The 25625-nt window shown below is 33.8% G+C and overlaps 1 protein-coding gene and 2 long non-coding RNA genes across 3 annotated transcripts in view; 2 read left to right on the top strand and 1 right to left on the bottom strand.

Annotated features, from left to right (window-relative positions):
* The first annotated feature begins 1075 nt into the window (after nt 1-1075).
* Nucleotides 1076-4459, top strand: LOC117223089 (uncharacterized). Its single transcript, XR_004490836.2, has 2 exons — nt 1076-1135; nt 4293-4459. It is a non-coding gene; the product is annotated as an uncharacterized LOC117223089 (long non-coding RNA).
* On the top strand, nt 1145-2218 carry LOC143259413 (uncharacterized). Its single transcript, XR_013033259.1, has 2 exons — nt 1145-1341; nt 1435-2218. It is a non-coding gene; the product is annotated as an uncharacterized LOC143259413 (long non-coding RNA).
* Nucleotides 4456-25625, bottom strand: part of scaf (inactive serine protease scarface) — a 56625-nt gene continuing 35455 nt past the window's right edge. Inside the window, exons 6-10 of the mRNA XM_033475220.2 lie at nt 22074-22445; nt 18304-18449; nt 9330-9610; nt 6823-7076; nt 4456-4901 (exon numbers count right to left, since the gene is read on the bottom strand). Of these exons, the coding sequence (XP_033331111.2) occupies nt 4713-4901; nt 6823-7076; nt 9330-9610; nt 18304-18449; nt 22074-22445 (1242 nt within the window). The 3' untranslated portion in view covers nt 4456-4712. The remainder of the gene's footprint in view (nt 4902-6822; nt 7077-9329; nt 9611-18303; nt 18450-22073; nt 22446-25625) is intronic.

Here is a 25625-nt window from a genome sequence, read left to right as displayed (position 1 = left end):
ATGGTTTGGTAAAGGCGCGAGGCTTAAGGCTTGAATAATCGTATCCCCTTTTTCCAAGTTATCCATTCTTGTTTACAAGCTGAGGGACAATTGGGGAAAATTGACTGTATCTCTATGAGATTTTCCTCGCACTCAAATGGTGGTAATGATAATTTTACTTCACGGCCGTCACGTGAAGAAGTAAATAAACAATGGTCCTATGTTGACGCACCCGCCGCCACAGTCTAAATTAGAGCTACATAAAGAAAGCAATTATTTAGAATCACGCTCCTGATAAGATATTTAAAAATCACCAAAATCGATGAAGTGTGTACTAATCTATACAATAATTACTAAAAACAATATAGATTATATAGAAAAATATATCAAAAACTTTCTTTCCTCAGAGTTTACTAATTGTAACGTGTTTTAATTGTTTTGCTTAGAACGGAGACTGAAAAGTCTGTATTTTCTATTTTAAACTTTAGTAATTTACTGTTTTGAAATATGTGATAAATGACGATGTTTTGAACCACTTCGAGATGTGAAAACTACGTGACACATCCTGTAGATTAAATTTACATATTACCAATTTAATTTTGGAGTCTTATGATGGAATATTATAATCATCGTTCTACTCTTGCATAATTTTAGAAATCATATTTTTTAACAAATTTATGAATAATGTACAGAATATTAAGTATATAGTGAAGTAGATAAACAACTAACTCTTTTATTTTAACTAATAGTAAATATATTTAATTATAAATAGGACAAATCTTTGGTTTAACTCTCAACCTGGCTCACGACTCTTTTTCCTGCTAGCTCAGTCTTCTAGTACCGCTCTCTCTCTCTCTCTCACACACACACACACACACACACACACACACACACACACACACACACACACACACACACACACACACAGAGAGAGAGAGAGAGAGAGAGAGAGAGAGAGAGAGAGAGGGGGGGGGGAGAGAGAGAGAGAGAGAGAGAGAGAGAGAGAGAGTCTCTCACTATCGCCAACCTTCTTTCCCCTCTAACACCATACTGCCAACCTATTCTATTATACCAAATAAAACCAATCGACACATATAGAAAATTTAATGGTCATCGCTGCTCATTTCATCATCTTCGTCAAAATATTTTTTAAATCGTACGTATCGTTACTGAATAATTTACAATGCTACTCCACAATTTTTGTTTCGTAACAAGGTACATACATATAGGGTGTTACGCCTAATTGAGGACAGTGAAATATTTCGAAATAGATCAAAGCTACGAAAACAATGTTTATACAAAAAGTGTTCAGTATAAAGAGATGTTTTAGGTAGTATCAATAATTTTTTTATGGACATAATGGTGAATATTTCAAGATCAAGTTGATTTTTTAAATAGGACCATATTACGATAGCTGGTTTCAATACGAATACAATGTTGTATTATTTCTTTCAGATAATCATAAATTAGAAACAATTAAATTAGCAACAACGGATGGCGGACGGTATTATGAAAGGTGTAAGGAAATACACAAAGGTTCGATTTCTGTTTCAATTCAATGCAATGAATTGACATTGTTGCTGTTACCCAATACAGATGCAACAAGGCGCAAATAATACACTGACGATGAGCATAAACAAAAGACGAACTTTTCTGCGTTTCCTTATGCCTTTTGTATTTCCAATAATCAGCCTAAATAGTATCTTTAGTAAATCAAGACGAAAATAAAAAGATTCTAAAGTGTTGGGTGTGTGAAAATGTTTACTCTACTGGAAAAAGTCGAAGTAAGTTTGACTAAGAGGTGATGATTTTAATTCATACCGACAAGTGAGGGACGAATTTCATAGGCGACATCCGAACAAACTAAAACCTGCAATTTCAGTAATACGTAAAATCGTAGATGTATTTCACCAAACCAGAACCCTTCTACGGTAACCAAGAAAGCGACTGAAACTAAGCCTGAGAACAACGATTTGGCTGGAGATGATATCAGAATAACACGTCAATCGAGATGTGGGCAACCGACATGACGCGACTTGTAATATCGTCCGCCATCCGCTATTGCAAATTTAATTAGTTCTAATTTATGATTACCTGAAAGAAATAATACAACATTGTATTCGTATTGAAACCAGCTATCGTAATATGACTAAAAAAATGTATTGTCCTATTTAAAAAAAATCAACTTGACCTTGAAATATCATTCACCATTATGTCAATAAAAAAGTTATTGATGCTACTTATAACATCTCTTTATACTGAACACTTTTTGTATAAATATTATTTTCGTAGCTTCGATCTATTCCGAGATATTTCACTGCTCTCAGTTAGGCGTACATCCTGTATGTCCATTGCAAATCTTGTATAGAGTAATACTGAAAAAGATTTGTATTTACTTTGTTTCTTCTACTTGTTTTCATTGAATTAATTGTTGAAAAGTTTTTGCATAAAAGTAGTATTATTGGGATTGTTTAAATCATTTCCTGTATCCATTTTTAAGTCGGAAATATCTATTCCGCAAGATCTCTAACTGCTCGTTTTAATAATAAAGAACATAAACTGTGACTGATACCCATGATTCCGAAGAAATTCTAAACCGGAAGAAGAAGATACATTTCATTACATTTTATTCTTTAATACAACCCAATTTGCAAACCTTTAATTTGCAATTGCACTTTATTCTTTAACAAAACCCAATCTTTTTTTGGTAAACCAATCGATCCCATTTATTATCATACGTATAAAAATACTAACCCAAATGTCAATACTTCACGATATATCTAACATTGTATGTCCGAATCGTATTTTATTGCAAAAAATATCTATATTATCAATATGAATTGGAGGAACTGATGCTATTTTTATTTACACTTGTAATCTCCTTCTCAGTTCTCATTGGTTACATTCCCCATAACATTTTCATGTACAGTCGATCACAAATATATTGGGACATTAGTATAACTTTGATTTGTACACCATATATTTAAATAAATATACATTAGTAGTGTATATAAATGTTAAAATACAACAAATTTTCAATTGAGTATGAAACGTCACCTCATAATTGAAAAAATATAAAAAATCATCGAGTTTTCACGCCACATAAGTATTCGGATGCCTTATAAAATAAGGTTCAAAAGATATACAAATAAATTTTAACAAATTTTTTATTACTGATTCTATACCCCCATTGTTTAACAATATGTTTCAAGAATTTTGACATTTTTTAAATTATTATTTATTCAAGATCGATGTCATTTTATATCTCTACTTTACACGATTTTATAATTTGTTTATAGTATGTATAGTCCTGTGTAAGACACGTGTAAATATAATTTGTTATCTTAATTTGTTAATGTACCTGAAGAAAGTAAAATTGGAATGCATTTTTAGTTGATTTTTCCCACATTACAAGTAAATGGGGCAAAAATGCATTCTAATTTTATAAATTTCTTTAAGAATGAAAATATATCATTCCATTTAGAAAACCTTCTATGACATTGAAATCTCAAGGGATACAACTTTGCACAAATGTTTTTGCCTACTATAATATTTGTCCCTCTGAACCAACCAATGTTTTCCTCTGACGCTTTTTGTTATCATAAAACATAAGCGATATTTTAGATGCTCGAGTTAGGTGAGACACCCTGTATTATAGACCTTTTTTTATTTAATATTTTCGAAGTTTCTGTCTCCAAGGTTTTACACGAGTAATTATAATCGTAATTATAGATATATCGTGTTTTTGGTGTTATCTTAATTAGAATAAACAAGACTGATATGATGGTAATACAAATTTTATTGACGAAAACGAAAAATAAGGAATTTTCACTTTGGAACTTAAAATATTTTTAAGATATTTGTAGAGAAATATCAGTAGTGACACGTAAAATACAAAAACCCACGAGACCGGTGGTGGTAATGATGGTTGGGGAGCATTACAAGTTGGCTGGGGAAGGGGATTGCTTAGCAATGCAACCAATAGGACCGACGCGACGCCGAGAGCGACGCGAAATTTCACAAATTCAAAGCGTTGTGCGCGCGTCGATCTCCCCTTCCGTTGATTGCGTTGCTAAGCAAACCCCTTCCCAAGCCAACTCGCAATGCTCCCCCACCTTTTTGTATACTACCCATCAACACTACTGGGCACATTGGTTTAAAATAGCGTTGATGGGGAATATGCATGTGGGCTGTCAAATAGATGATAATCCTATAGTGTTTCTTCCCAGTTACAAGTCGTTTGAGAAATAATCTATTGCAATCAATGCAATATTGTGAAAGCGATCAGTAACTACACTTTTCGATATTTTTAGCAAATCTGTGATCTTCCTTATGGTTTTATGTGGACCAAATACCTACCTACGTTTGGAAGTCATCAAATACGGAAGATCTACCAGTACGAACAGCACAAATTGTTTTATGGGTTTGGAAAGTATTTTTCATGTAAGATAATAAAATAATATCAAAAGTCGAAAATGTATTTTATCGTCTTCTATTTACCAATGGTTTCCCAGTATTGAAAACTCGTTTAACAATAAGATATTTCGATCGATTAGGGGTTAGGAAATTTCTCCGATACACAACTTTACAAACACAAATTTAGAACGCTGCGAATTTTCCAAACAGCCCAATATAGCAGATAATTTCGTTAAATATCACTTTACATAAAGATCTGCCATTTAATGATGATAGTATAATAAATAGATAAAGAAGGTATATTATCCGATTGATCTTTAATTAGGCGGCAGATATTGGTTGTCTTCGGTCAGAGTACTCTCCCTAAAGTCGTTGGAGATTACCAACTGATCGTGTCTCCCACTCGTTTTCGTCTGTTCTGAAATTGTTGACAGAGCCTGCTCGTACGTCTGACTAAACATTGTTTCTCTCATCCACTTGTCGTCCAACGGAGCAAAAATTCCAACCTGAAACGAGAAGTTTATGTCATTTCTATTAGATGATCATGTAAGTGTATGCTGAGGACATGTTTTTTGGGTCAACTGTCCAAATTTCGTCTCCTGTTCAATCTTTGTTGTCAATCTTTGTTGTAGATGGACACGTAGAGGACATGCGAAGGTCAACTCAGTTTTCTTAATTGGAATGATCTATTTTTCTGGAGGGTATCCTAAAATTATATTACTTCCGAGAAATGTGGGTCATTTGAAATAACTTTTTTCTTAGCGAAAATTCAATCCGCGGCTTTGTTTTGCGAGTTATTAACGAAAAACACTAAGCGGCGGGCTCAGGTGGCTCAAGACGACCGAGCCAACAAGCGGTTGAAGCCCAGTTCCGCTCCTTGGTTCGGCCACCTTGCGCCAGCAGAGCTCGTTTCTCATTGGTCAGTGTTTTTCGTTAATAACTCGTAAACGAAGTTGCGGTTTGCATTTGCGCTAAGGGAAAAGTTACTTCAAATGACCTCAGGAATCCTTCGTTTCCCGAAAGTAACATAATGTTCCATTTTAGACCACGAAGATATGACCTTCGTATGTCTTTTACTCATCTACTTAAAAGAAACTAACTACACTAAACGATGTCTCTTCCGAAATTCCTACGTACTCAGACATCAAAGTGATTTACAGTAATGCACAATTAAATTTACAGGATGTAACATACCATAAAGAAAATTTCATTTCCAGTAATTGTCTTATCTTTACTATTGAGGCATCAATGGGTGGCTATTTTATATATATATATTAGTAAGCAATCTATAGGGTGGGTCCCGTAATTCACATCTCAAATAACTTTTAAAAAATGGTTATTATAAAAAAATTCTTAAATACATGGTTTCAGAAGTGAGCAGAGGTTCTTGTATATAGATAGGTTTCCATGTTTTCAAAATCATGTAACTTAACGTTATTTGAGATATGTAAGTTATGTGATTCATCCTGCATAATAATACGCTTATTGGCAAACGTAGTCCGATTTACGTCATATTTGGATTCATTTTAATCAGTAGGATCTGAGCTTTTCATTGTTGCTACAACTATAAAAGTAAGACGAAAATGATTGAAAATAACATCTTCTTAATTGCATGTTTAATTTGACTGGCGATGGGAAAAGAGTGGGGCTAAGTCGAGTAAATTTAACCGTGCAGATTTTATGTAAAGGGTATAGCCGTTTAAGATGGTCGAAAATGCTCTTGTGCCGATTTACCGCTTCGTGTAAATTTTGAACCCTCTATCATGACCAGGTGCGTAGTTATAGGATAGTCTTGCTTTAACGGATTTCGATCGATTTTCACTGTTTAAATACTTGCAAATATTTTGATAAAAATGTAACATGTCACGGCTGTCGTATGCATTTTTGATCATTTTCTCAGGCATTTATGTTGATGACTCTAGTTGTAAAAAAATGAAATAAACAATTTTATTTCCCAAAAATGCAGATTTCTTATAAAAGTAGATTGGATTCACCAACCAAACATTTTGAGTGACAATATATTATCAAAGTATTGAGATGACAATTTTTTCAGATTTTTTAATTTGTTGCATCGTAAATAAAAAAAAATGTTTCTTGCTCGAAACAGCAACTTGTGCTGAAATTATTTTTTTTATTTTTCATTCTATGAATAATATAGATGTCAAAAGAGCAAAAGATTGGCTGAGCGGCTAGAGTGGCTCCTCGCGTATGTCAGCTTATTTTTAAAGATCTTACACGTTCCTTTAATTCTGTAATCGATTACACCCGTTAAGTCAGGCCTGAGGAACATCTTTCCCGCTATCGTTTCTACTCGGCAGTCGGTTGCCCTACCATTAGGCTATTCTCCGCTATACTATTGCATTAAGTACAGACTATGTGGCCCGTGGGCCATCAGTTCCCCGGGCCTGCTGTACGTAAAATGTTTACCTGATTCGATGATTGGCATCCTGTATCTTGACTATAAATTCCAGTTAGCTCGTAATACCCTTCCCCGTTTTGACAAGCAAGAGGTCCACCAACGTCGGCTTCGCAAACATTATTGATATCTTCTTTAGGAACGGTGCAGATGATTCCGTCTATAGCACTCTGGTATACATCTTCAGTTGCCAATTGCTCCTTGCACAAGTTCGTTGGAAGTATATTCATATCCACTGCATGCATAATTGCTCCAGTGTAATGCGCTAAATTCAAATAATTTTTACTGAATTAATAAACATGACTTTACAAAACGCTAACTATTGTAAAAGTAATAACTATCTGTTCTATGGTTAACTTGTCTCAAAAAATGTAACAACTATTCTCGATATTACAAATTTTCAACAAGTTTTAGCAAATTGTCATTCAATGTGTTGCCTTAAAACTGGGGATTTTTATTTATTTTTTTTTTTATAATTCGTTTAGGTAAACCACTTAATAATATCTACGACGTATTGTGTATAGAGTTTTGCGACCTAAATGCTTGAAGCACCTCAGGTGTTCCTGAGGAAAAATAATTTTTGATTTAATTGACAAAATTTCATTAAGGTATGGGAAAACAAAATCATCGCCCACAATGTTTAGACGTGCTTGGTAAGTCAGTGTATACTTTTCAATGGTATACTTTAATATATAATACTTTTCATCATAAAAATACAAAATTTGTTACCTTCCATTTTAATTATGAGTTGTTCATATCCAAACTTTATACAATTTATTTGCATTTAGACATATATGTACACACTCCTAATTATATATTAGGATAGATGTCCCAGTTTCTGCGCCTGTCCCAGTTTTGTATATAAATTTATACCTCCGTCTGAATCTTACATGCTGATAGGTAAATATAATACAAAAATATAGATCATCAATTTATATATAAAACGTTTCTTTTTCTATGCGTTTTTAACTCGCATGATCCAAGGAAAGAAAAGATTTTGTTATGCGAAGTTATTCTTTTCTGCATTTTCATATAATTTAATGTCGTAACAGGATTTTTTCAAACAGCTAGAGGCCCAAATTAGCGGATTAATTATAATTGGCTATTATCCGTTGAAAAAACAGTACGTAAAATCGAAAATGACGAATGTAATATTTAAAAAACCAGACATCTCGAAGCTTGACAGATACTGTAATTATTATGCTGTGGATTTTTATGCAAAGTAAAAGTTTTTAGTTCTCTGTCTTCGAACAGTATAAAAACTCGAAATCAATTCACTTCATATCAGTCTGCTTCAATCTATCTCTGAATCGTAGTCAGTCTTAGTCTGCTCTAATCGACTCCAGCTCACGCTAGTCTTCTAATCAACCGTCTACCGCAGTCTTATCGAGTATCGAGTATCGAGTTGAGTGTCTTTTAGAGTGCCCCAAATTCAATTTTCAAGGTTAAGATTCGCCAAAACAGCTATTTCTCTTTAATTAGACGAACAATTCCATCGCTTTAGCATCATCGGCCTTACAACCTGAGGGATTTTTAGAATCGCGGTGTTTTGATATCGAGTGCACACGCGAGTCGCCCACAGGTGTTGTAATTATTTGTAATTATTTTATTTTGTTCCAAACCAAATCTGAACCTAGCCCAGACATATCCCAGACTTAGCCCAGACCTAATTCAGATGTAACCTATATCTATTCCAGACCTAATAATCCTAACCCTAGTCTAAACGTAGCTTAATTAAATAATAATAATAATAATATAACAATAATATTTTATTTTTTCCTTATAACAATAATATAATAGTGTTTTCTTTATAGCAATAATATGATAGTGTGCTATTTGGGACTTGTGCAACAAAACTCTGAGACGTTATAGCTTGGTTAGATCCAGGTTAGGATTGGATTAGGTTTGGATTAGGTCTCGAACTTTAACTTTATTACGAATATCTCAAGAATTGAAAAAGATCAACCATTATATCTACAGTGTGTCCCAAAATTATATTACTTCCGGAAAATGAGGGGTTCCTGAGGTCGTTTGGAGTAACAATTTCCTTAGTGATAATGCAATCCGTGGTTTTGTTTATGAGTTATTAATGAAAAACACTGAGGAATGAGAGGCGAGCTCGGCTGGAACAAGGTAGCCGAACCAATCAACGAAACTAAGCTTTAACCGCTCATTGGCTTGGCCACCACGTGCCAGCCCAGAGCTCGCCCCTCATTGGTCAGTGTTTCAAATCCAATAACCGTGGATTGCGTTTTGAAAGAAAAAGTTATTTCAAATCGGGGATCCTTCACTTTTCGAAAGTAATACAATTTTGGAACACCCTGTATACATATATATAGGAATATATCGTTCAAAATGTTGACTTTGAGAGCATATTTCAAGGATATTGAAATTAGAGGTGACTCCCTTAAACTGAATATTTGTCAAAATATATAAAAAATACATCATGCTAGAAAAAGTTCATGAACAGAACACTGTTTTTGTCGAGTAGTGAAATGCTTAACCAACTATTATTTACCTTGAAGTATTGATTTTCCCCAACCGGTGGCAATGCACGACTTATTCGCTTGCAGTTGATTCGTTTGTGGCAAGCAAAGCGGATTCACGTGATGATCGAGGATAGCTGGGGTTTCAAGATGCAGAATTGCGAGGTCATGCTTTCCGTGTCCTCTCGTGTAACCGGGGTGCATACTGATGGATGATACGTTCAGGATTTCGAAAGGAAGCGGTTCCTCGTGCTGGAGTTCGTATCCCAGCTTCCATTCGCCCAATTTTATCGCTACATCGTTCGGTACCATACTGGACAAAAATACCATAAAAATATATTGTAAATATTTTAGCACTTATTATAACGTACTTCACAGTACGTTTTATTACCCAACCGAAGCAAAATTTTTGTAATAACAGTGTTATAAGTTAATACTGTCGGTATGCTTATACAATAGACTCCCTCCCGTGAGACTGCATCCCTAGCCGAATAAACGATTGGCCAATTAATCCGATTGATATACATACGTATATGGAAGTTTAAAATAAAATACGAAATATAAAGGATGGAACATTTAAATGGGAACACTTAAGTATTAAAATTATTATTAGTTGTATAAAAATATTCCGGAGGAAAAATTCATGAGAAATTCCGGATTTCTTCTCAATCAACGCAACGTATATGTGTACAGGGTGTCCCAAAAGTTAATCAAAATCGGGAAATGAGGGATTCCTGAGGTCATTTGAAGTAACTTTTTCCTTAGCACAAATGCAATCCGCAGCTTTGTTTACGAGTTATTAACGAAAAACAGTGACCAATGAGAGGCGAGCTCAGTCGGCACATAGTGGCCGAGCCAACGAGCGTTTGAGGCCCAGTTCCGCTCGTTGGTTACTGTTTTTCGTTAATAACTTGTAAACAAAACCGCAAATTGCATTTGCGCCAAGGACAAAGTTACTTCAAATGATCTCAGGAACCCCTCATTTACCGATTTTGGGTAACTTTTGGGAGCAGTGGCCGCTGGCTCACGCATGCACACTACCGCGACATGCACAGAATATTGAGTTTTATAACGTATCCAACGTCCATCAAAATCGAAGAGGAAGTAATCGTTCTATAATTTAACCTTTTTTTATACTCTTGAGGTAAAATTAAAAATTCAACCATTTAAAAAATGTACTGTTTCACTGATCTGACCTCAATTTTCGATACAACTGACGATGAATTGGCTGTATAGCGGTTGTTAATAATTTGATATCATGATCCATTATTGCTGTATGCGAAAAATTCTATCTCGAATACTCATAACAGTTATAAATAAGAGAAATCGTAATTCGATATCGTATTAAATTAGTTATCGATAACGAAAAAGATAGTTTTGATTTCATTTGACCTACTAAAATTTCGGCATTATAGCTGCAATTTATGTTTTAGCAGTGCGATTAGTAGAACTGTTAGTTCAAATTAATATCAATTAAAATCAAATTTGAATAAAAACTATACAGTTCATTCATGACGATAGACCTATAGCCTACACGCGACAAGAAGTCTCCTTTATGTTTACATTCCCCCTCTTACTAGTTGTAACAGTGGGGCAGCTAATAAGAGGGCGAATGTAAACACAAAGGTGCTTTCTTGTCGCGCTATACAATAAATACAATCTTTTTTCGTATTGCATAAGCTTTTGCTTCCGACGGTTTATTTAGGGAGATACAGAAAAGAAATATATTTTATATACATAACGAAAATAATGTGCTAATGTGGCAATTACAGAAACCCTATTTTGGACACCTGTATAAATCCGTGGTCTACACTGTGCCAAATCATATTAATTAATATAATTATATAATTGTATATTCACATCTAATTATACAATTGGTTATCATTTAATAAAACACAATTTCTTTTATCGATTACTTTTAGAGACAAATAAATTAAATTTTGCTGTGTCTAACTGTTCTGGCCGATTGAAACCACTTTATGTATTTATGACAAAATGGATGTGTGAGATAATCAAAAGCGTAGAAAGACTTAAAGGTACTATGTATTATGTTATTTGCAACTTGTGATTAATGTAGACAATTTTCATTTTACATAAAGATCCGCAGTCTATTGATGACTACTGTAAATTGGAATTGCCATTCAAATCGCTATTGGGAACCGAAAATAAAAATCTTTAAATTATATGACCTTTCTTTAAGAATTTCAAATACATTTCACGTTTAATAGCTCCAACTTCGATAATGAACAAGTTTTTGTTACAGAATCTGTCTAAATTTTTTTAATAATTCTCTATATATCTGATTCCTCGAAAAGGCATAATCTTTTTGCACAGTATCTTTGTTTCATGTTATTAAAGAGTTCATAGAAAACCCAAATCTTTTGATCGAAGCTGTTGTAAACAATTCTCTGAAGAAAACCAATTTACACTATGCTAAATATTCAGGATTCACTTTTGGATCGTAGAAACTGACGATATTTGATCTGTCATAACTTTGTGTACAAAAAATCATACAAAAGTCTAACTGGACTCATTTCGTAGAGTAAAGCCTCTACTGAACAGCCTTTTAATCTAATTTTTTTCGAAACTCCTTTTTCGTTGCAAAGCAGAGTGGAAAGCTACTTTTTTTCTTTTCTACAAATTCAAAAGAGTTTAACACATTTTTGAGAGATTTGTACCAAATATTTGGAAATTGACACATTTTTTCTCGTCTTTGTAGCACAATATTACACATATTATGTACAGTATTATTATGTAACAGTGCTGTGCATAATTACCGACTGAAAATAACTTTTACGTTGTTAATGACATTTAAACAAAAACTTAACAAAATATCGTATTTGTATATTTCTATTTGCTATTATTTCTAATATAGAAATATACAAATATAATGTCTTTTTAAGTTTTTTTTAAATATATAGGTTGGTACAGTTAAAAGAAACTATTTATAGTGTTTTTAGTCAAAAACAAAAAGAAAGCTTTTATTAATTGTAATATAGAAGTATACAAATATGGTGCTTTGTTAAGTTTTCGTTTAAATATTACGAACAAATGTGAAAGTTACTTTGAGTCTGTAATTATTCACATCACTGTATTATGTAAAATTTCTATAATGAAAATTACGCAAAATATCTCAATGGAAATGAAAGTTACTCGAATAAAAAAGGCTACATATCCGCCACCTGTTATTACACTATGAAAAAAAGTTAAAATACGTAAAACTTTATATCCAAAACATTTCGAACAGTGATCTTTAACCCCTTAATGCACAATTTAAAAAAAAAAATCGACCAAAAAAATCAATTTTTTTTATCTAAGAAAATACATATTTGGACCTTAATTTCAATAAATATGTAAAAAAAATGCAAAAATTACTAAAAATTCAATAAAAATAGTGGATAAATAATTATAGTGAATATTGAATCGCATTGCAGATCGAATTTTGTACCCATCGTACTGTTTTTCAATTACCAGTTACTATTTTGAAGGGGAAGGAGGAGACGAAAAAAAAACTGAAAAATATTTAATTTTACCTAAATTTGTAATAATATAATAATAATATTTATTAGCTGAAAAATATATAATAAACTAAAACTATTCAAATTTTTCTTTTGTATGGTAAATTTCAAAACAAGGTGCAGCACATAGCCCAACATTCCTTATTTCAACATTAGAAAACATACCTTTTATACATTAAAAATCCAATTTACTCTCTATAAAAATACACCATAAAACAAAAACGTTTTTATATGTTGACACTAATAATATTTGTAAAAAATAAAAAACAATTGTCTTTGAAGAAATTCATTTTGATAACGTCTACTTTACTTCACGACTTGCTCACGAATAATACACTAAATGTTCATAAGTGCCATCCTAAAAGTGCATATTTTATTCCTGAATAAGCAAAAAATAGAAAGAGATCGGAGATAACTGGAGAGTAATAAATAAATTAGTCATAACAAAACTCACAAAAGTGCCAACGCTAATTAGATACGCAATAATGGATATAGATAGATAGAAACAATTACCAGGTCAGAGATGCTTATAAGTGTCACCCTAAAAGGCCATATTTTATAATCCCAAATAAACAAACTTTACAGCTTACAATACAGAATTACACGATGAATATCAATAAATTGAATGTTTTCCTTGGTTTTTATTAAGTTATTTTTGCTGCCCGGATATATTCGAATCTGAACATTTTAGCGACATAAGTTGCGACGCCGACCGTATATATACGGGTCTGCACATTTTGGCCGGTTTTGCACGCCCGTGTTAATACGTTTCTGCGCGTTAAGGGGTTAATGGTTGAAATGCGATACGGTGCGCAGTATCGGCTTTATCATCCTCCGATAGCCCCCCTTCGGTGACACATATCAATTATTAATGTAACGCATTCCTTTCTTGCAACGAACGTGATCGAGCACTTGAATTGTGTGCACAGATGTTCAATGCACATTGTAGAACATCTTCCGTAGACAGTTCAACGATGAGTTTTTGCATATTGTTGCAAATTTAAAGGAAAACTTGATGATTCATAAATCGATCTCTATAGTGAGTTGTCCTGATATGGGATACACTGTTCTTTTTCGAAACAAGCTACTCGGATTCCGTGTTCCAAAAATACCAAAGAAAATTCGTATTGTATATACAGACAAAGATAACTTGATACGATACTTCACTAAATAAATCCTCGCACGAAGAACAGCATTCGACATCGTCGATTTATCTTTTCATCGGAAATAATCTTATCATTTGTTACACCGGGTGTCTCATTCGAACTAAACCACGTACTTTTCTATCGTATTTACTCCTTACTCGGAGAAATGTTTCACATCGAATCAATTCTGTTTCAAGAGAGACGTCTTATGAAGGACGTCAGTTTAGAATTTAGGTGAAAATGTTGCCAAGATCTCAAGGTGAAGAAGTTATATATTTTCGTTCAGCAATGTTTGCAGCCCTTTCCCATTTGTTGCCGTTTGAGTAATATATTTGTTAAACGGCCTTGAAGTTGTTCCGTATCTACTTTATCCAAAACGACAGCCTTGGACATCGATACAATCATTTATTCTATTCGAAAATTATAGTTTCACCTTGTAGAGTAAAAGTTGAATTTCCTTTGATTTTATTATTTTTACACGGTTCTAATAGGATTTTATGAAAGAAGCTTATCAGCTGTCGGATAATTGTGTGCAGTCCTTCCGAATACAATTTCAAGAACGTTTAACGCAAATCAGTTTTAAACGAACATTAGGTTAGTTTGAACACAAAGGTATCTTTGAGATGGTAATGCAAAGATTACGTTTAAAATCTTGCGGGTAAAATTACTTACACAGTAAATTCTCCCCAATTGTCCTTCAGCTTGTAAATAAAAATGGACAATTTGGGAAGAGGAGATACGATTATTCGAGTCTTGTGCCTCGTTTTAATAATTATTGACAATCGGTAACTATAAAAATGAGCCGCAAGGCTCGAATAATCGCATCTTCTCTTCCGAAATTGTCCATTTTTGTTTACAAGCTGAAGGAAAATTAGGGAGAATTTACTGTACAAGATTCATGACTATCTCGAAGCAGGGCGAATTCCATTTGAAACATTTTTGTCAGTGAGCGAATGCTTTGAGAATTCTTTGCGAGATTAAAATAAGACACCCTGTGTATGTTGTTTTTTACGATAATTTCTCCATGTACAGTCGGTTGAAAAAGTCACTGTGCAGCCTTCGAAAGGTAATAACGTTTTTAAAATTGGATCGAACGTTTTGAGTTTTTTAAAGATACAGTTTTTTTAAAGATTTCCGAAAAAGTTGGTCAAAATGTAATTTTCAAAGTATACAGCGTGATTCAGTAAAGCTGTTACAAAGGAATATCTCCGTTACCGTTAACGATAGCCAAAAATGCCAGAGGAACAGATTGCATGGTTTGAAGATTTTATTTTTCGGGATTCCAATGTCATTGATGTTTTTTTTTAAATGGTCTATGATAACATGACCTTCACGTGACTCTGAGTACGAATAAATTAAACTTAAAACATTTAGAAATGATCACGGATGCTGAAATAGCTACAACAGAGAGATCAACAATGAAAAATTTATCTGAATAAATGTTCAAAATTATTTCCATTGACTTCTGCATATTTTTTTAATTCTGCGTATTTTTAATTCAAGTCGCAGCTGACTTTGGCGCGACAATTTAAATCGCGAGGGGGCAATGCGATGCTTGACCGGCTTAAGGTCACGCGAAGGTCGTGTTACTATAGGTCATTGGATTCGTCTTGATTTTAGCTATCATGGTATAATGATATAAATATGTAATCTTATTTAAAATATCATCGATGACCTTGAAATCTCGAAAAATATGACCTTTAAAAAGAAATTATTACCACTGCAACATGTGTCTGTGTGAACCATACAATCTATTTATCTAGCATTTTTGAATATCGCCAAGAATAACGGAGATATAGGTTTGTAACAGCTTTAATGATTTACCCTGTATAGTAGCAAAAAGCTGCAACAGTATATGTGATGTATACAATTCAGAGCACTAACGTTTGAAATGTTCAAATATCGTGTTTGATTACTGACATACAGAACGTCAAAGTTGACGAATTTTCGTGCTTCGTAATAGCATAAAGATGGTAACATCTTTAATGTGTCAAGCTAAAATCTATCCTTAAAGAAGCCATTTGTATAACATGTTACCATTATAAACATATATTACATGCTTTGCTAATATGTGTCTCATACACATGACCTATAATTATCTTAATTCCCTGAAAGGAGTGATTGCTCAGGTAATTTGAAGTAACTTTTTCTTTAGAGCAAATGCAATCCGTGGCTTTGTTTACAAGTTATTAACGAAAAACGGTAACCAATGAGAGGCGAGCTCGGCTAGCGCGAGGTGGCCGAGCCAACGAGCGAACGAAAAGCACAGTCCCGCTCATTGGCTCAGACGCCTTGCGTCAACCGAGTTTGTCTCTCATTGTACAGTGTTTTTTGTTAATAACTCGTAAACAAAGCTGCGGATTACATTTGCGCTAAGAAAGAAGTTACTTCAAATGACCTCAGGAACTCCTCATTTCCCGGAAGTAATATAATTTTGAGACACCCTGTATAAAATTGTGTTCGTGAACCAGTTCCCCACAAATTAAACTTCAGTGCACGAGGTATCAGAAGTACTTAATACCAAACTTAGTCTGTATATCCCATGAGAAATAATACAAGAAACCGCAAAAGAAAATCGTGCACTTAGTAAATTGATTGAAGTTCAAACTGTACACAACTAATTTTTCAGAAATTTCATTATACAATTAAATATCTTATTAAAAATCGCAATTTTCGTTGTTGAACTGTGTTTCCCGTGTGTTTCATTAAGATCAGTCCATAAAACCTATATATATATATATATATATATATATATATATATATATATATATATTATCTTGTGAGTGTTTAACATGTTTTCCACCACACTAGCGCCCATAATAATTATATTAAATTAGGCGAACTTATTTAAGAACACAAGAATATGAAAGACGCGATGTATTAAGGTGGGATTCTTGTGTAGCGGGTCAAAAAATTGATTTCTTTTTTGCATAAATCAAGATAGTACAATATATCAAAAATGTGCTCTGTCAATTTTTTAGTCGTAAGTTTTTACTTTACGGCCCTGAAATAGCGGACTAAGTTTTGACATCGAATTTTAAACTATAAATATCTTGAAACCTTACTGAAAACTTTAAACGCGCTTTTCTCGATACCGTGTTTTTTAAATTGGCAGGCGAGATATCTCAAAAACTAATCGACTAATTGACTTGAAACGAAGTTTTATCATTTACGATACTTTTATCCTTTTAGGCACGACGCGCTACTATAGTGGCTTCCGTGGATATCATCTTTTAGAACGACACGCCACTATAGTGGTTTTCGCGGATGTCATCTTTCAGAACGACACGCCACTATAGTGGCTTTCGCGGATGTCATCTCTCTGGACGACGCGCCACTATAGTGGCTTGCTCTAGTAGCTCACTCGCTCATCGTTTGAATCAAATAATCGTCTTCACATCGATTTACAACAGTCTACAGGGTGTTCCAAAAATGTCTCGCCATCCAAAAATGGCGGGTTCCTCGGATCATTTGAAGCAACTTCTTTCTTTACAAAAATTTTCTCCGAGGCACCATTAACGATTTATTAACGAAAAACAGTGAGCAATAAGAATCGAGTACGGCTGACGCGAGGCGGCCCAGCCAACCAGCGCACGAAGCCCAGTTCTGCTCATTGGCTCGATCGCCTCGCGCCAGCTGAGCTCGCTTCTCATTGGTCACTGTTTTTCGTTAATAACTCGTTAACGGTGCCTCAGAGAACATTTTTGTAAAGGAAAAAGTTGCTTCAAATGGCCTGAGGAACCCGCCACTTTCAGATTGCGAGACATTTTTGGGACACCCTGTATATGCAGGCAGAATATACAGTATCAGACTCTGTACAGTACATATCAGACTCTGCCGTCCAGAGAAATAGCCTCGCGCAGAATTCAGCCGTACCTAAAAGGTTAAAGAACGCTTTTAAACTGAAATTGTATACCAGAAAAAAAGTAAAATTTGCTTATAAACGATAGAATTTGTTTAGTTTGTCAAATTTTTTATTTAAAATAGGTTCGATCCCAGCTAAAATTATTTAAGTTCAAGAAAATTTTTAATTTGTTGCTTTCTGGTGTCTGTCATAGATGCTACACCATGGCTACACCATTGAAGACGAGTATAAGACTGGATCACTATTTAACAAGTAAAAAATTCGACTAAAAAAATTGTTTCGCGCAGTTTAAAGGTTTCTCTTTACAGCCACCAAAATTATAGAACGATATAACTTTTAATTCTGTATAAATTATTTTTGTAATTTTTTTTATATTTTGATTCTAACAAAGAGTTAGTTGCAGAGATTATAAAGAAATTGAAATGAAATTCTGTGAAAACTATAATCGTATTGATTAGATATACGAACGTGTCCTTACGTGTCAATGCAGTTGGCCGCAGTTAGCACGTCGTGAGTGCTGACCAGTGCACCGGAACAAAGAATTTTCCTATCTTTCGACTGCAGTACCATGGCTTGCCACGGGATTTCGCCGAAAACTGTTCGAGAATCGCTCGTCTCTGGATTCTGTAATAAAAAATTAACGAAGCAATTGTAATATTTCAGATTATTACTATTATTCGATTTTCATACTTGATTTGATGGACAATTTTTGAAGTAAAAAGTTTTACCAAAATTGAAGGATCATGTGTAAAATACCCACGCAATTATCCACGACCGATTGTCCTCTGATTGTGCACATAATAGGCTTCATGGGTTCAACAAAGACAATACCGTTTCCTTTACTCTAACAATTAGACTGTTGATTTTATGCATTTGCAGCAAAATTGTGTAGTTGCAATTTAAAATAGCAGAAACATTAAAAGAATTTAAAAATGACAATGAGTTACTTTTTATTCATAAAAATTATTAAGGAAATAAAGAACTTCCTATTCAGTTTATATTCCTTGGAACCGAAGCAAACAATTTTAATTCTGCATAAACATCTGTAGTCCACTAATAATATACACAGGGTATAAGGGTGATTGGAAAATTACTTATCGAATCAAACAAATTTTCAGACGGAAGTTGTGTGATATCAAGTGGGACACGCCGTGTAATAATTAAATTTTGAATAATCCGCTTTTTTATCTACGTGTTAAGATCACCTTGAATTTTTATATCGTGATGTGTAATATTTGATCTTGTGGTTCAAGGAAGTATGTACCGAGTAATAAGTATATATTACTATAAATATATTACTATTACGATAATGTATCGTTGTAGCAGACCTCAAGACGAATTCAACAAACTATAACATCGTAACCTTTGAATAACCTTGAATATTCTTTCTTTTTACTTCTGTACAGTAGTGTATACTTTTTATTTTTCCTTAATGATTTCCTAGCATTCCTTCCATTATATTAAAAAATGTTTTGATATTTCTATTAGAAACGATGCTGCTTCCATGGAAATATTGTTCACTGTACATGGGTACGTGACGAGTTGGAAGAAAGTACATATGTACGTCCAAATATACAGGGTGAGTCATTTAACTCTTCCACTTTAATTTTTCTTCTAAAGTACATGTTGTAGAAAAAAGATGTTTCCAACGAAAGTTGTTTGATATAGAGAGGAGCATACACGGCAACAATTAGTTTTTTTCTATTTTCCTTTTTCCCCAAAATATGAGGTTAACTTGGCAAAATTTGAAACATTTACACATGCATCACTCGCATTGCTTAATCGGCTATACGCTTACATTAATCGTCATGGACAACATTTTGAACATTTTTTCTATTAAAAGTCAACCTTAATAATTTTGTATTCTGTATTTAATAGACTATTTAATAGACTGCTATGTTTTCGTATAAACATATCCCCATGAAACTACTTAAAATAAGAACAGTTAACAAATTTATTACCGCTTTATGACTTAAATAATTGTACAATGCCCGAATTGTTCCAAACAACACAGTAATTTCTTGATATCCTTAATTTCGTTGTAAATTGCGGATTAAAATTTCTACTAGACGTTTTGGAATTGTTTCATATAGCTTTTTAAATCTTTTTCGCCCGTAAATTTGTCCAATTTTCAATCATTCTTAACACTAGTTTTCTAAATTTCTGAGTTTGAGAATGTTTTTGTAGATAATTACTAAATTAAATATGTAATCTTTCTAAGAGAATATGAATGCAAGATTCAGCTTTATTTTCCAAATTTTTAAAAGTAAAAATCGTATAAAATTACGAAAATCCTTTTCGTAGAGTAGAGCATTGATTGCTGGCCGTTCCAGTTGAAAAGTGCTGGGATGGCTGAATTAACAAAATTTTCTAGATTCATATATTAAAAAGTATTATCTAAAATGTAGCTTCCGGGTTTTCGAAAATTTTAATAACTGTAGAAATGGTCGCCGTTTCAAGACATTAGCAAATACGCTGGACTGTGTGGTCAAGAATCCTACGGAGCAAAAATAACAGGTCGAATATCGCGCCGCGTGTTTCAATTGGCGTAACAAGGATACGGATGCGCGAAAAGAGTGAGACCGCAAGCACGGTAAAGTTCTGGTTTCGCTGGTTTCGTTCTGTCTCTCTCGATCATCTCCCGTTCTCATTCTAAATCAACTGCGTGAAGCTGGATGCGCATTAAAATGGTGGGGATAAACGCGCTCAGAATGAAGAGATAAAAATCGCTCGTTATGAGGACACTATTGTACATAGATTAAGATATATTAAATAAGTAATTTAGGCTCATTTTAAATTTGTGTTCCCTAGTAGATAAGTATTTTATGCTTATTACAGATTTGTTTACTATGAAATAAGTATTCTGAGTTTATTATTGAAGTAGATTATATGTAACTCGCGTTTCAAGTAGGTGTGGAGCCTATCGTAGAGCGGCGCTGCTGTTATGTGCCCTTCTAACCTAACGTGTTGATCGTAGCCACGTTGTGCCATGCTACGTATCGTTTTTGTGCGTTATTGTTTGTTCTGTAGCTTTGTTATAAACTGTATTCATGTGTTGTTGTATTTTCTATGTATATATTCATTTGTAGTTTCTTTGTATTATATTAAATATATTTACTATAACCTTACACTGCGCCATCAATTATAAAGCTACATTTGCCATTAAATGCATACATATTTTTAGTTGATTATAAGGATGTGTTTACCATTAAATATGTATTTTAATTTCATTCTTTTTGGAACATATAATAAATTCAGAAATTTCAGGAGAAATTAATATTGGATTTTGATTTTATTACAATAGTATAAGAAAACAAAGTTAAAGAACTTGATTTGTACAAGGGTGAATTGGATTGTGACAGGGTGAAGAATGGTAAATTTGATTTTTAAAAATGTGAATATAATTTGCAAAAGGATTAATTTGGAGTGAAAAAAGATGAATATGATCTACAAATGGATTAATTTTAGGTATAAAACGTATAATGGTTCTCTTACTGTCGTAAATTTACACATTTATATAATAAGTATGAAAACCTGTGATAACAATAGTTGCAACGGTATGATTAATAACATCCACCAAAATAATATTTCTGATACAGAATTTAATTTTTTAATAAACTTGAATTGGATTCATCACTGAAGAATACGGTAGTAAAAAATATGTCTTGTATGACCAGCAATGGTATCACAGTTCCTAGCTATTGTGGATGCTTACATTGTCCAAGCAGATTCCATGCAATATGTGACAAAAATGTACAAAGGAAACACAAAATAGTATAAGCATTAAAAGAATTTAAAAATGTTGTCAACTTATTTTCATCCATATAAAACTACTAAGAAAGCTTACAATCTTACTACATTTTGCTGCAAGTGTAAAAGGAAATATTTGAATTTGAAGTAATATTTGTGTAATTTGTTTCTTGAAACGACCTCAAGGAGAGTTTGATTTGCAGATGGAAGAATTTAATTTACAAAAAGGATAAAATTTTATTTGCAAAGAAGATGAATTATATCTTTCAGTGACATGAATTTAATTTATAAAAAGATGAATTTTATTTGCAAAAGGATGAATGTAATCTGCAAAAGAATAAATTAACATATAATATGAAATCTACAGCTTCGTTGAAGCAGTTTTGCTCATCAAATCCTTGAAAAATTTTTAAACATTCTTGTTGCCAGATCATCGAAACACTTTACTCTTTTCACTTTCAATTATTGGCGGCTGATTTGAATAAGTTGTTCAATTACCTTGTGTCTAATGCCGCATTTTTCTTTCGTTTCGACAACATTCGAACTGTCGACGATGTTTCCAGTTTCTGGAGGGGTCTCGGGTGGCGGAATTAGAAATTCCGAGGAAATGTCAGAGTGGTCCGGTTGTATCGATTGCTCCTCCACAGGTGTGGGTCTGTGCGTTTGGACAACGGGTCTCGGGGTTGTCTGAATCGACGGCACTTTTGTAATCGGGGGTCTCACTTTGGCAATGTTCAAAAACGTTGGGAAACCTTGCTCGTCGAAGCCGCCGGTATAATTTGCCGGAAGATTTCCTGCTGGCCACGGATCCACGTAATTTGGGTCCCGACAACACTTGCCGATTATTCCGCTCTCAGGATTTTTACATGGCTGTAAAATACACAGAAATTTAAATATCCGTTTGATGATATGACCGCGTCGACGACATTTTTAATGGAAATTTCGCATCGAGTCCTCGTTAAATTAAATGTCAAATGTTAATCATGCATTTTATATTCCAGTTAAAATCACGATAATTAAATTCTAAACTGAAACTGTAATTAAAGAAGATGCTTAATCTTTTTTTTGTCCCTTGTAGGAGATATGTTTCGATTATTAGGTTGATTTCGAAATAGTTTTCGTTCTTGTTTTTCGAATTTATACATAGTGACGAGCAAAAGTGTCCAGACACCATTTAAAACGGTATAACTTTTCTAAAATTGGTCTAAATAACTTAAATCTTTTTGTCAATGTTAGAAGAATTAGTTCACTGTACAATGACTAAAATACATTTTTTTTAAATTTTGCTATTATTTGGAATTATAAACATGTGAAATAAACTTTCGTCTTTTCATCTTTTTTATCTGAGTTTGAAAATTGCATTGAAATCGGCTGACACATAGTCAAACTATAGCCACTGAAAAATGTAGAAATTACCTGTTTTTGATGGAAATTTGTAAAAAATTGCGATTTTCGTAATCTTTAATTGCTTGTAGTTTCTGTCAAGATCAACCGATTTCGGTGAAATTTTCATAATTTATATAGTTACCGAGATCTACAAAATGCATTTTTTAAATTTTCCTTATAGGCTCAGATAAAAAAGTTGAAAACATGAGTTTCTTATTTAAATATATGACGTAGAATACTTTCGTGTATGAGTGTATAACTGAGAGACGTACAGTGCCTCACAAAAGTGTTCGTACACCTTTTAAAACGCAATAACTTTTTCAAAATTGAACTAAATGACTTGAATTTTTTTAGATGACAGGGAACTAGTCTACTAGACGATGACTAAAAGCTTTTTTTTAAATTCTGCTATTACTTGGAATGAAAAGAAAAAAATTAAAAACCCTCGTTTTTTTAACTTTTTTATTCATTTGCATTTGCAAAATACTGTCGAAGTCAGTATTGTGGACAATATTCGATATATATATGTACAATATTCAAAAACTAATAAAATGTAAAATATGCATCGCAATCAGATTTTAATACAAGACTTGAGAAAATATCTTATTTTCCCAGAATGTAGCTAGTAATAACATTTGTCCCAAAGGTGTTACTACCATGGCTTATGAGCGAATGTAATTCAAGGTCACTGAAGGACCTTGAAGGTCAACACAGAATAATTTACCTCGAGAGAGAGAGAGAGAGAGAGAGAGAGAGAGAGGGAGAGAGCTATCCTACACGACAGGGTGATCCACTGTACTTGTATTCCTCGCTGTTAAAATAAGCGTTCAAGTTCAAGCGTCTCGATTTCTTTTGGCACACAAACACGCTGGTTCTCCCATAGTTTGGTGACATTCACCGTGAATGGAAACCATATCGACTTTCTCCGCTTTCTTGTAACGCATTCTGGCTGTGCCGAACGTACTTTAATTGGCAGTATGCCGTAAACCAATAATTAGTCTGCGGGTGTTTACGCGAACAGGAATTTTGGACTTTTGCGTACAGTTATTCGTTAAAATATTCAGACATTGTTTAAAAAGGAATAACAGTTTTAAAATTCCACCAAATGACCTGAATTTTTTTCTTTTTTTTAGATATTGGAGGGACCAGTTTACTACAAAATATCGAAACGAATTTTTTGCAAAAGTTGCAATTGATTGTAACGGAAACAAAATAACTGTTTTATGCGAACCTATAAAGAAAATTTAAACTCCAGTTTTGTTACAGTCATGTTTTGATCAATTGTTGCGAGAAACTGCGATTTTCGCTGTTTTTAATTGCTTGTAGCTCACAGGATAGCCTGCATATGTGTAATTTGCCAAAATTTCTATTTTCTATTTACAAGATTTCTAGTTACAACATTTCTACAAAATGTATCATTAATGAACATAAGCGCAACCTAAAACATCATTATCTTTACAGATTCCAAAACTTCAACTTGTAGCTATTAAATAATACTGTCCGACATAAATTTTGTCTTTCAATAGCCATTGTTGATCCTTGTAGAGCTTCACTTCCCGAACAAGAATCTGGAAACCGAATTGTTATATCATTTCCGGTTTTCGAAAAACACGAGCTTTTGTAAAAACCCAGAATTTTCGACAAACATGAGGCATTCCATGAAAAGTAAAAACGTTAGAAAGTTCCGATCGTTCTTGACAGACAGAGGATAGTTTCACGAACGTAGTGGCATACAATTTATTAATTGTTTTCGGTCCTAAATAACTATAAATTAATGTCAAAGTTTAAAAAGGTGTCGACGTGCGTAGTTTCTCCGTAATACTTTTGTATTTTTATGAAAAGTTCTATGTCCAGTATGAAAACTCTACCTATGATCGGATTCTGTAGACATTTCTGAAGAAGAAACTGCCCGGTAGAAGTATCGAAACGATTTACATTTCGAGCAGGCTGAGAAAATATTCGCCGGCAACGCGTCCACGACATTTTGCCGCCATGTGCTCCGCTGTTCACTTCTCTCGATTCGTCAGGGTCGATGTGCTATGCGTAATCAACACCGATAGAGGGATTCAATGGGGCATCCACTTTGTGTAAGTTGTATTTGAGTTTTTTTTAGTACTTCAGTGTTCCGTCTTTTTTCATATATTCCTCTGGATACTAATCACCAAACTGTGAAGTACCTTATAATTGGTATCAATTAACGAAAATTCCATTGAAAATTATAATTATAGTTGAAGGTTTAGTATCAACAACAAAAAATCCAGGGTTGACCTTGAAGTAATGGCATACGTCAAATTAACTCGTAACCAGTGCAGTCAGGAAAAATTACTACGCGAGGCGACGCATGCGCAGAGAGTCCCGCACAGCGGCGTGGAGCGTCTACCGGCTGAATATTGTAATTCTGAACTACGATGGCAACGTAACAATGTTCAGCCGATAGACGTCCCACACCGCTGTGCGGGACTCTGCGCATGCGTCGCCTGCCCCCACTCCTTGCGTAATGATTTTTCGTAACTGCACTGTGGTGACGTACGTCAAATTGACTCGCGTATTAAGGCGACGCTCACGTCAATAGATTCTCACATCAGCCATGAGGTACTAGTGTTAATGCGTTTTGTTTTGTTAGTGACGTGAAAATCTATTGATACGAGCGTCGCCCTAATGCGC

The sequence above is a fragment of the Megalopta genalis genome, chromosome 5 (assembly GCF_051020955.1).
Source record: "Megalopta genalis isolate 19385.01 chromosome 5, iyMegGena1_principal, whole genome shotgun sequence".
Taxonomy (NCBI): Eukaryota; Metazoa; Arthropoda; class Insecta; order Hymenoptera; family Halictidae; genus Megalopta; species Megalopta genalis.
Note: the sequence above shows the minus strand (reverse complement) of the source record. Positions and strands in the feature narration are given on the sequence as shown.